Source organism: Astatotilapia calliptera, chromosome 23 (genome assembly GCF_900246225.1).
Source record: "Astatotilapia calliptera chromosome 23, fAstCal1.2, whole genome shotgun sequence".
Taxonomy (NCBI): Eukaryota; Metazoa; Chordata; class Actinopteri; order Cichliformes; family Cichlidae; genus Astatotilapia; species Astatotilapia calliptera.
This window is the reverse complement of record NC_039323.1, coordinates 11478217-11490718: the sequence shown is the minus strand read 5'-3', so window position 1 is coordinate 11490718 and position 12502 is coordinate 11478217. Positions and strand designations below refer to the sequence as shown.

The following is a 12502-nucleotide window of genomic DNA, read 5'->3' as shown; positions in this document are numbered from 1 at the left end:
AATCAGTAGAACACGACTACAGGAACTGAATGACACCATCATGTAAATATATCCCATAATCTAACCCATGATGAGAATTTGTCATTTCTTTATTTAAGGCATGTGTGAAATTTAAAAAAGGTCCAACTCAGGATTAGCAATGTGTACCTAAAAAAGTGGCCAGCTAGTGTGGATGCATAATGCGGACTTTAATGTCTGCTATAAATGACAAGGAAATGTTGCAGTACATTCACAAATAGGTTTTATTTTAAACTTTTTTTTTAATACATTATATCCATACCCAACACATTTTATATTATAATAAAATGACTCTTGTCATTTACATAAATCAAGGATTTGTGTATTAAGACTGCAAAATAGTACTGTAATTTTTGTATATAGCTTTGTACACATACAGGTGACAATGCATCCATTTTGCTCTTTACAAATGCACATTTTTTGGGGGGGGGGGGAGGGGATAAGAAAGGGCAGCCATAAGCAGAGGATACAAGAGCTCTAGCAAGACAGCAGGATAGTAAGTAAAACCACCACCAATACTGACCTGGGTTACAATGCTCGGTCAGACCCTTTGTACGACTTGAGAAGTCTGATGTCCCACTTGAAGTCAGGTTGTACTTTTAACAAAATTAACTGGGTTTAATCACAAGGAAAAGCATTTTAGCAATAATTCAACCGAAATCTTTCAAGAGCGAGCCTCCGGGTTGGCTGCATCCAAGGAGAAAGCTCAGAGCGCCACATGTAGCGGTACGGTGAAAATATATACACCTCAGGGGGAAAGTACAGACAGACAACATAGAAAGAAAATGTCAAATAAAGCCAACATGATTGAAATCTCTTAAACATTGCAGATTCAGGATTCTGATAAAAACACCACCTAATCATCCCCATCATGAGTTGGGAAACCAAATACACAAACAGTATTAGAAGATAATAAACCATGCTATATTGTCCCATGAATACATTTTTGTTTCCTCAATGTCAAACACATTTTGGCATATAACGGCATGTGTGTCCTCCCATGTGAGACCGAGTGTGGGATGCAAATTGAAATAAATGCTGAAGAAATGATGTCAATCAACACTTAGATCACTGACTAAGAAAATGAGAACATTCAAATTACAGTTTCATACTGTTCATGAATCTGCACACAAGAAAAAGATCAGCCATCAGGAAAAAAAAAGTAGTAGTTGTGAGTACCCTCTTTGGTTTGTGACATTGTTCATTTGCCAAAAAAGTGAAAATGACTCCTTACACGCTCATTTGCCCTGGATTCTACTCTCAAACTCGATTATTATATTGCAGGTAATTGCAACAGAACCTTTTAGCATTTATGATTCTAATTAAAGTAGCTGCATTTACCTTCAATAAAAGCAATCGCGAGTTTGCAAGTAGATAATATGCTTTGATTTCCCTACGATTTCCACCAAATCTCTACAGCAGGTTATTTAATAAAATACAGTCCCATGTGCCATCACCCATTGCCATAGAAAAGGTTAATACAGAATATCTGACAATACAAAATAAGTTTGTCAAAGCAAATTTAGCTGACACACTGGCAGCCCTTCAGTGCTTTACATCCTCTGTAGCAGTGTGCAAAAATGAGCTGTGGCTGCTCTCGACACTGTCAAGGTGAAGCTGTGGTCTTACAGTACAATGACTCAATGGGCCCTGCTGCTGGTGAAGAAATAACTGGGGAGGGGGAACAAAAACTGTTTGAAGCTATAGCAACAAGAAAAAAGTGCCAATATTTGTGAGAGCTTCTGTGTGTACACGTACAGGATATGCACGTGTACGCACAGAGGTCCCGAGACGTGGCAGGGCAGCGTGGGAGCCCGGTCACTCGGCGCCGCGGGTGGGAGTGCTGGGCTGGTTGAGGCCCATGGTTTTGCACAACCAGCCGGCAAAGTCCACTTCCTCCACTTCTGATCGCTTGATGAATGTGTGACTCTAAGGAAAAATGAAACTTCAGTTTTTATTGTTATCAGAAAAACTAAACAAAAAACAGATGGGTTAAGTATCAAATTAAAAATAATAAAATTATAATAAATATTAGGGTGCCCACCATGAGCATCTTCAGATCCGCTCTCTCGGCTGGGTTTTTAATCAAACTGCAGACAAAAATGAGATAAATATGTTAAACATAAGTAAAATATCCTTTGCATGCACGTCGTTCACCATGTATATGCAGAGGGTTAGATGCTAGAAGGCCTTGTTCTGTTTCAGAGTTCACCTTAAAACACGAGTTTACCATGTATGCACGCATGTTCTTTAGTAGTTTTGACATCAGCCGCAGTGCAGTATAGACTTTAGACAAGACTGATGTAGAAACATGTGCAACAATTATCTGAAACAATATCTCTGTATTCATAGACTTTTTAAAAAGGTAAAGAACAGTAGATACTATTCTGAACTATTATGGCAAAAACGTTATTTTTATCACTAGTCCAGATGGGATCTTTATCAGAGTGTGGTGCTGACTTGTTTCCTAACCACCTCAAACCTGCACAAGCACAAAAACTACATGCATGCATTTAATTACAAACAACTCTTGCAACAGGTGTGTGAAGCAATTTGGAAATGTCAAAGTTTTCTGAATAGCTTCCTTTCATAATTCTTCATGAGCTGAGAAAAGAAAGACAAACGTCACATTCGGTGCTCACCATTTTGTCACAAAGTCCTGGAAGTCACTGGTGAAGACACCAAGCGGCAGTTTGGGGGGTGGCTGAGGAGGAAGCAAGAGTTAAAGATTATACACTGACTGAGGAAAGATGTGAGTGTTTGTTCATACTGTGGAAAAAACAGACATTGCTCAGACCTCATTGACAATGTAGTCCAAAAGTTCAAAGATGGCCATGGCAGGTCTGCTGTCCATCCCAGATCCTGTGGGAAAAGAAACAGACACAATCTCTGGTTAGTCTTCTTTAGAATACATTTAAATGCTTTAGTTTTAATTTTACTGTGCATTTTCTCAAACTGTACAACAACACAGCAGCTCTCGTGCTGCCAAAAGCTCTGTATGAGCTCTTGTCTCTTTAAGGCAGCCATTATAGTCTGTTGCAGACACCAACAGCTGACACCAGGGCTGAGTAATCATTCCTGAAGTCTGCATGTGTATTTGGGGAATTGTGATGTAAAGTTCAAGTTTGCACATAACCATTTCTCTTTTATTTTTTTAAAAATTAAATTTAGGTACTGTGAGCCCAGTCATCTCTACTGGACGACTCAACTGTCATGTAAAGCTCTTCAGCAAGGCTAGAGACTAGTTAAGTGCAGAGATTATGTTTCCCCATGAGGATCAATAAAGATTTTTTTGGCTTTATTCAAAATTACAAAGTTGGACCACACAACCAGAATGTGATTGCTCTATTCTCCTGTGGATGCCAGACAGGTTAATGCATGAAAACGTTTTCATGCATTACTGTTGCTGAATTATGAATGTACCGTGGGGGTTTTGTTAAAAACATGTATACCATTGGAAGTGTGAACATAGACAGCCCAGTTGCACAAAAGGCTAACCCTCACCCTGTCAAAAGTCACCATCTTCAAATTTCCACATTTTCTGATTGTCCATTGCATTATGATTTTGACATAGCTGTGACCTGTGAGTCAGCTCTGAGCATACAGTCAAAGTAGAGTCAAAGTTGGCATGTTAATTGGCAGCCAAAACTGCCAATTAACATGCCAACTTTTCCACTGCTGTGAGGACAGGATTGTCAAACAACAACAACAAAAAACAAACAAACCCTTACCCGCTAGGCTTCCAGTTCCTCAGATGCTAGGAGTGCATAAAGACTAATGTTTGTTCTTAAAGCCAACAACAGAAAATTTGGTTGAGATATTTCAGAGTTCGCTGTGAGGCATCCACTCATACACTGCACGAGGCCACGCCAGAGTAGCTGCTAGTCAAGCATTATGGAAAAATGTTACACACTGGCCTCGGTAAGGTTAGGAGCAATGTTTGCTTTTGGGAGAGTATAACTCCCTTCGTTGCAGACTTCACAAATCTTTTGCATACACAAAACCGTAAACAAGACACTAAAGGGAGGAGAAAACCCACAAAGCATAATATGAGCACAAATCTAATCTAATGTCAAGTAATCTGCATAAGTTTATAGGCACGTGTGTGTGCTATTGCCCTTCATACCACTTATAGGCCTTCCGGGTGGTCTAGGCCTCTGCATGTTGACGTGAGGCTCTCCCTCAGCCCCATCCACAACGGCCCGTCCAAAGATGGCCTCCAGTTCTCTGGCGTCTGGTGGGGGGATGGGGTAGCGGCCAATCGCCAGCTCTACCAGAGACAGACCCATGCTCCACACGTCAGACTGAACCGAGTAATGAGTGCCCTGCAGTCTCTCCGGCTGTTGAGAAACACATAACTACGTCACAGAGCCGGTGAAGCCAAGACGCCAAGCAGGAGAGAGGGCTGGGCGGCGAAGGCACAGGAAGTGGAGGAGAGAAGTGGGAAGAGAAGAGGAGGGGGGTGTTATGGCAAGCAGAGGTGGGGTGTGGTTAGGGCAAGAGGACAGAGAAGAGGGTTTGGCAGGAAGTGGACAGCAACTTTGGACTGTTTTAGGGGTGAGCAAGGACAGGTGTGTGCGTGTTTTAGGAATTGCAATCAAAGGGCAAGCTTCTCTGCACCAGAGGTGCTTTTTTGGGAGTAGGATTAGACACACAAGCAGCTTTTGGCACTGCACCCACCAGGTATCTAAGAGTGAGGGGAAAGGACGAGAAAGCTCAAGCACAGTTGCCTCCCTCATTGCCAAAGAGCCCTTCCTGGGTACAGCCCGTGGTTCTTGGCAGGGGAGTGAGGGAGGGCCAGAGGAAAGGAAGGCAGAGGGTGGAACCAGAGAACAAGAGCCATGTGAGAAGAGTGGAGAAGGAAAGTGGGGATAGGGCCAGAGGAAAAGGGGTGGGGGCGCAGGCGCGCAGAGCTGACTCACCGACATGTAGGAGCGCGTTCCAACAAAGGAGTTGGCCATGGAATCTATGAGCTGGCCGCTAACACCGAAGTCGCACAGCTTGATCTCCCCACGAGAGTTGACCAGTATGTTGGAGGGCTTGACGTCTACATGGCAGAGGGGACATGGACAAAAACAAATGCGCATTACATTTAAAAGAAGAGGCTCTTCTTCATACTGTGTTTCATCTGTCATTCCTTTGGCTTACAAGTTTCTGTATGCAAGAGAAAGCACAGATTTATTACTAAATTATACCTAAAGAAACAGCAGACACTGCTATACTGGTGTTCTGATTTGCACGCTTCTGTGCGAAACATTTAGGAATTGTCATTTTCAGAAATAATACCATTAACATTTTTTTCTTCAAATACAAAGTACAGAGAACAAGGAAAACAAATGAATACTTGGTGTGACCACCTTGTACCTTTAAAAATAGAATAATTACTCCTTGACACACACGCACAGTTTTTCAGTGTGTTTGTTGCAGGCTGTTGCAGACATGGTGATAACATGTTTTTCCTGTGCATTTCTGTGTCTCTAAGATGTGGCGGCTACAGCAGCTGCTGCACATTTAAACATCTTAATTTCCTAAAACTTTTTGCACTGAACTCTATAGAGCTTTGCGAACGTGTTTGTAAACCCCCCTTGCTTGATGTCTGAATGGGCCCCAGGTCACCTTTCTCTGCTTTGCTCTCGTGAAAACTGCACATGCCCAAAAAGGCACATCTATCATGTCTGCTTTTATTTTGTTTTGCCTGTTTCTTTCTCTCCATCATGGGGAGAATTGAAGCTGTAAGGAACATAAATCTGACCCAAGTTTGACTGACAGAATGACATGACTTTTAATGTCGCTGAAACTAGCATTATGTGCTTATACATGTGTGAAGTGAGAGCACAGCATTTCGATATTTTGCGTGATAATTAAAAGAGGGACACCAAATATCAATAGTTTATGATGTAACCTCTAAATAGAAATTTAATCTTTTAGTGGTAGAATGGGACAAAGAAGAAAAAAAAAAGTTTCCTACGAACGTTAAAAATAATCTGAGAAAACTACAAACACAAATGCTCATCTCACGTTCGGCCATCCTGAGATAACGTTAGCTGACCACGGCAAAGTTAAATCGGTTCAACCAAAGAAGCCAACCAACACTTGACATACTTAGGTTGGCATCCTGGTATCTTCCAATTCAGAATGAGCCAAGAAAGCAACACAATCCATCCCCCTACTTGCGACCACAATCTTGTGGATTTCTCTTACATGCTCGAGCTTCTGGAACTCAGAAGCATGACGGCATCACATTTTACCCCATCACAACCTTTCCTGGATTCTGATTTTCAGATTCATATGAGTCTATAACAGCTCGTTATCTCACAGAAGACTGGTGACTCAGGTCTCTCATTCAAAATGTGTGCAATAGCACTGTAGTCCATACATGCTCGTCCATACAAGTTGACCTAGGCTGTCCGATCAGCCTGTCCGCTTCACAATTTCACTTTGCAGCAATAAAAACAACTAAAGCGATTCTCTGGCGAGTCCCTCCTACAAGAATACTGTGATATATGTAGGGAAAACATTTACGTTCATCTATTGTTTGTATCCCAGTTTTTATGTGAGACAATACCATGAACCTATGCTTTCCACGATGGATAGAAAACGCTTTCTCACAAATACAGATCGTTCATGCTTCATAGAAATATTGAAAACAGGACTACAGTCTTCCGTGCAGGCCACGGGTGGCATGTACAGAGCTCCCAGCTCTTGCTGAGTCCCTGTTGTAAACAAGCCCAGTCCTCCACATATCCAATTCATAGCTGAAAAACATCCTGCAAAATAATGGTGTAGGACTGAGCCCTGCAATCTGTCCTCTGCGGTGTATGACCCCCTCCCACGGACCAAGGACACGTGAGGAGAAGCTGAGAAAGAAATGGCATGAAAGAGCGGGAGAAAGATGGAGGGAGACGTGGAGGGAGGGGTCAACAGGGTGCGGTTGCTCTATAATCACATCTGAGAGGCTGTAATTACCGCCTGAGCTCACAGACAACTCTGTCCTGGAGTACCACCGACCCTGTAGCACTGAAACTTCACTGCACGATGCACTTCTTGCTGCTCCCTTTCTCAGTAATTTTCACAACAGCACACCCATGTGTCCTCACTTGTGTGCAGAGAAAAACCTGCCTGAGATGCTGTGACCTGTCATTTCAATGAATACAAATAATGTTTTCATGAGGACAATGTTTATTCTACAAATTCCCTTGATGAGAAACTTGTTATTTCCCCCCCCAAAAAATAGCTGGTCCCGTATGTGCATACGTGTGCTAAAGCTCTTAAGATGCTGATGCATGTGAAGGGAGAGCAATGAAGACAATTAATACAAATTCAAATGAAGAAGTACAGATACTACTGGCGCCCGTTGACTGGATGTGGTGCATTTCAAGTGGTTACACTAACCGAAGTTCAGACGTCTGGAAATACTGATCAGACCTAATGTCCAAAAAGCTTTATCTTATAGTTTAAGAAACTATAATCCATGATCTGAATCTCAACCGGATGTCTCTAAGAAGTGTCTACAAAAACACTGATAACCTATTATCAAATGAGGCTGACGTGCCACATATTTTATATTTTATCCAAACCCAAATAACTCTATGAAATCACTGTGTTACAAACAAACTCCATATTTGGGCTTTAATATACTGCAGAGATTTGAAAGTGTTCCAAATGAGATTTTGAGCACAACTGTAATTTATCGGGACTCAAGAACAGCATTACCTCTGTGCATGATCTGGTGCTTCTCTCGCAGATATGCCAATCCCCTCAACACCTGTAAAGGAGAAAACCCCCCCCCCCCAAAACATTCAGTTTACAGACATACAATCTAGGAGTCCACACACACGGGACTGTACTGTGCATGCAACTTATGCATTATTGGACAACACACAGCTAGTTGAGCAACATCACAACCACAAGCAAAACCACAAAGAACAGCACACATGCAAAAATAGGCACAACCCTTTTGTTTATATTGCTGCCAAATTCGAACAGCAACTATATTTCAAAAGAAAAAGGTGTTGGATTAAGTCGCTCTGTGGTCAAAATTTAAGCATCCAGCATACATCCATATGCTGTCCACAATTACAGGTGGACACAGGATTCATTTAGCTCAATATGTGACTACGGTCAATATCTCTTAACCTTAAGTGCTGTGCAGAGCATCTCACATCACAGTTCAGTGTTAACTGTAAAAGTTTTCCTTTGATCTTCTGGATATAAAATATTTGAATTTCTTCATTTTACCCTAGTGGACATGTTTAAAATTGTGTAATAAATAGGATATGACCTTCTCAGAAAATCTGCTTTGTGGTCAGAAACGCCTTAAAATCCTCGAGTCCAGAATTATTTTCACACATCACCTCCAGCCGTAAACCTTTCTAAACATTACCTGATGGGATGTGAGAACGTGAATGACCGACAAAGTCGACATTAAGTACACTTTAACCACCAGCTGCCAAAGAGTCTGACTGCTCTGATTTTTGGAGATTAAGAAAAGAAAGCAGAAATTATTCTGCAGAGCCTCCTGCCTCAAAACATCAGGAAGCGAACTCGTCTAAACCAGAGTGAAAATGTGTCTGATGTTGACCTGCTGTGTCACGTTATCAATTTCAGAAACTTATCAGGCCCGACTTTCCTGACATCGTCCACAGTTCATGTGAGAAGACTTGTGAAGCGAATCATATTTTACAGCCTGTAAATAAACACCTAAAGCCACAAAACAAAAACAAACAAACAAAGTAAAACATCAACGGTGTACGCACAGCTATGCTAACTTTTCCAAGGATTTCTTCTGGGATTCTTCTGGCTTCTTTAAGAACCTGGTCCAAGGATCCGCCATCCTGCAGAGACCAAAACAGCCCATGTTAAGACAGACAAAACTGCCTGTAGCTGTGGGAACGTGTGTGTTGCACAACATAAGAATTCTCAGGTGATGCGATTCGCAAAATCGATTCCAGTCTCACAAAGAAATTGCAGCTAACAATCTTTGTCTCTCACCATGTGCTCCATACAGATGCTGATCTCTCCATCGCTGTAGAAGGCGCCATAGAAGCCCACAATATAGGGCGAGTTGCATTCATGCAGGACCTGCAGTTCTCTGATAATCTGGTTTCTGATGGCAGGTTTGATTTCCAGGTGGATCAACTGACGAGAAAAAAAACAAAAAACAAAACAAAAACAAAACACAGAAACGAAATACTGTTTTAATTTAAGTTGCATGCAGACGATGCAGTTACACCGCCTGAAGTCCCCTTTTTACACTTGTGGCACTTTGTTAGGCACACCTGCTCGACTGCTCATTAAAACACAAATAGCTAATCAGCAACAAACGGCAGCAACTCTGTGCATTTAGGCATGTACTTGTGGTCAAAACGAGCTGCTGAAGTTCAGACGATAAGAATGGGGATGAAAGGTGATTAAAGTGACTGAACATGGTTGTTGGTGCCAGGCAGGCTGGTCTGAGTATTTTAGAAACTGCTGATCTAATGGGATTCTCCCACACAACCATCTCCAGGGTCCAAAAAAAGAGAAAATATCCAGTGAGCAGCAGCAGTTCTGAGCAAAAATACTTGCTGATGCAATGGCCGTAGAGCTTTGAGTCAATGGGAAGGCAACAGTAACTCAAATAGTCACTCATTGCAACCAAGGTATGCAGAAGAACATCTCTGACTGCACATTGCTTTGAACCTTCAAGCAGATTGGCTACAGCAACAAAAACCCACAGCGGGTACCATTCCTGTCAGCAAAGAACAGGAAACTGAGGCTACAACTTGCACATCTCACTAAATGTGAACAGTAGAAGGCTTGATCTGATAAGTCTTGATTTCTGCATTTGGTGTAAACAACATGAAAGCACGGATCCATCCTGCCTTGTATCAATGGTCCAGGCTGCTGGTGTGGGGGACAGTTTCCTCACACACTTTGAGTCCCTTGGTACCAAATAAACATTGTTCAAACACCACAGCCTACATGACTATAACTGCTGACCTTGTCTATCCTATGGCCACAGTGTACCATCCTCTGATGGCTGCTTCTAGCAGGATAATGCAATGTCACAACGATCACATCAAACTATTTTTTTGAACACAACAGTAAGTTCACTGCAGTCAAATGGCCTCCACAGCCACCAGATGTCAAGAACCTTTGAAATGTTGTGAAACCAGAGATTCACATCATGGATCTGCAGCAGCTTCATAATACCATTATGTCCGCATGGACCATAATCTCTGAGAAATGTCTCCAGTTTAGAAGAACTTTCAACAAAGGTTCAACTGACATCCACAGGCCTCAAGCCTGAGCTCGCTTAGACTGCTGCTGCCACATCTGTATAAAGTCTAGATAACTTACTACATTCATTCTTATATACCCACAAAGAGATAGATACTAAGAGATAAGTATTTAGTGTATGAAACTACACTTTGATAGTGTGAAAGGAAATTTAAAAAAGTGTAACATAATGGCAAATATCTTTCGTAAAAGCACACAAGATAAGATAATACTTGTGATAAGGATGCCATTAGGGTTTGTCGTTAAAAAAAAAAAGTGAAGGTAATATAAACAAAACATTTCACAATGGAAAAAAATGTGTTGGCGCTCTTTGATAAGCTGAGCTATGCAGCTCAGGCGCTGCCAATAAAATACCTCAGGCATATCTTTGACATTTACCTGAAACATTTTTGTTTCTGAACTTCAAAACTAACCGTTTTGTTGTAACCGTTTTATTATTTTCAGTTCCCTTGTCTTTCTCCAGAAAGAGGCGTTTCCAGACATGGTGCACTGATAACATCTTAGACTTGAAGTGGAATGCAGTTTTTTTTACTTTCACTTGGAGAACAGCTGTTAAACAATCATTCTTCACCTTCCGAGCCATGACCAAGCCCGAGGGTTTGTGGCGGACTTTGTTGACCACCCCTCCGTTTCCTGCACCCAGCTCACATATGGGTTCGAAATCTTCATCCTTCAGCTCCCCAACCTGGGCTTTCTGGGTGAGAAAGGCTTCCAGCCGTTTCCTCTGCTGTTCATCCAGGTCCAGCTCCCCCAGCTTCTTCTGTAAGGCCTCGAGGTTGGCTCTGTAAGGAGGTGGCATTTGGTTTAGCAGAGTTCCTTAAAAGGAGTGAGAATTAACATATGCACCTCCTTGTACGGTGGTGCAGAACGAAATCTTGTGCAACTCCAGTAACAGCCAATTACCTCGGTATAAGGACAAAGCAATTCACGATTCAGTGGTTTAACACAATTAATCATAAGGCACAGCACTTACTCAGATGCAGCATCAATGGTGTTGGAGGTGGCCTGTCCCTCTCCAATGGGCGTAATATTAAGGGGACCGGGTTTTCTTTTGGGGCCCATTTCAATAACAACCCGAATCGACTTTGTCCAAAATTTAAAAATAAAATTAACGAAAAAGGCAAAAAATTAAAAAAGAAGCACAAAACTGCAGTGAAGTGGGCTGCTGCTAGCCTAACCTTTCCCTCGTGTGAAAGTCAGTATTAAAAAGCAACAGGATCAGCTCTAGTATAACTTGGCTAGCTAACGTTAGGCTAAGTTAGTGCACTTTCGGAAGCATGTCACTTAGTTAATCTGGTAAAACCTATCACCACGATGTGCTCTTTAAAAGTCAGACAGCTTCTTCGGTTTAACTGACTTATAGAATTCGAGGTTTAGACATTTCTGTCACTCAGCTTCTTCTTGGTTTTCTACCTGCTGCTGCTAGCCATTAGCCACCTAGCTGCTCCTGCTAACTAGCGCTACCTCCTGCAAACTCGTGCCTTGCGCCTCTCAGTCCGAACCTGCAGCCGCCTCTCACAGCACACGGGCCGCCTGCCACGCTTTTACCGGCAGCTACACCGGGACACCGACTCGGCTTGTTTCCCTAAGCGAGAGGGCGGGGTACGAAAAGTAAATCCGTCCGCGATACAGTCCGGGGTGTGGGGTTATCAAGCAGCGAAAAGGACTGTGGCTAATACAGGAAGCAAGCAGCTGCCTGCAGCATCAGACCTGACACCAACAGGGAGAGCCCGTGATAAATAGCGCGAGATTGGCTTTGGCAAGTTGATACGAGATATGCAAAAAGAAAAAAAAAATCTCATGGGTGGGTGGATGACATATGCAGTTTGTGGTAACACCTCCAGTACATTGTTTTTAACGAGGAACAAGCTCATTTTAACCATATGTCATCTGCCCTGTGCAGCTTTTTGTATTTATTAGTAATAAGTAAACACACAAGAACAGAAGAGGGGGGCAGTGTTTGCTGCCATCTGCTGGCGGTGGTTGGCAATAACAGGCTCAAGTGAAGATAGTTTCACTTAATCTTAAATCAGAAACGATCGTGATATGAAACTAAAAATATAAAAGACCCCACCTGGGAGCGATTTTCTTCTTCTTAATTGTACATCGTAAAAAACTGTATTTTTTAGGGGGGGCGGAGTGTTGTACAGTTTAAAAAAATGATTTCTTTTTAGAAAAATGTCCATATATACACTAATATTTT

The 12502-nt window shown here is 42.1% G+C and overlaps 1 protein-coding gene across 1 annotated transcript; it reads right to left on the bottom strand.

Moving 5' to 3' along the window:
• Positions 1-324: 324 nt before the first annotated feature.
• On the bottom strand, positions 325-12059 carry map2k2a (mitogen-activated protein kinase kinase 2a). Its single transcript, XM_026158892.1, has 11 exons — positions 11273-12059; positions 10871-11081; positions 9010-9156; positions 8775-8852; positions 7732-7783; positions 4941-5065; positions 4145-4358; positions 2816-2880; positions 2661-2722; positions 2063-2108; positions 325-1947 (listed from the first exon to the last, which is right to left on the bottom strand). Exons 1-11 carry the CDS (start codon positions 11359-11361, stop codon positions 1837-1839), a joined length of 1200 nt encoding a protein of 399 aa, XP_026014677.1. The 5' UTR covers positions 11362-12059; the 3' UTR covers positions 325-1836.
• Between the last annotated feature and the right edge of the window lie 443 nt (positions 12060-12502).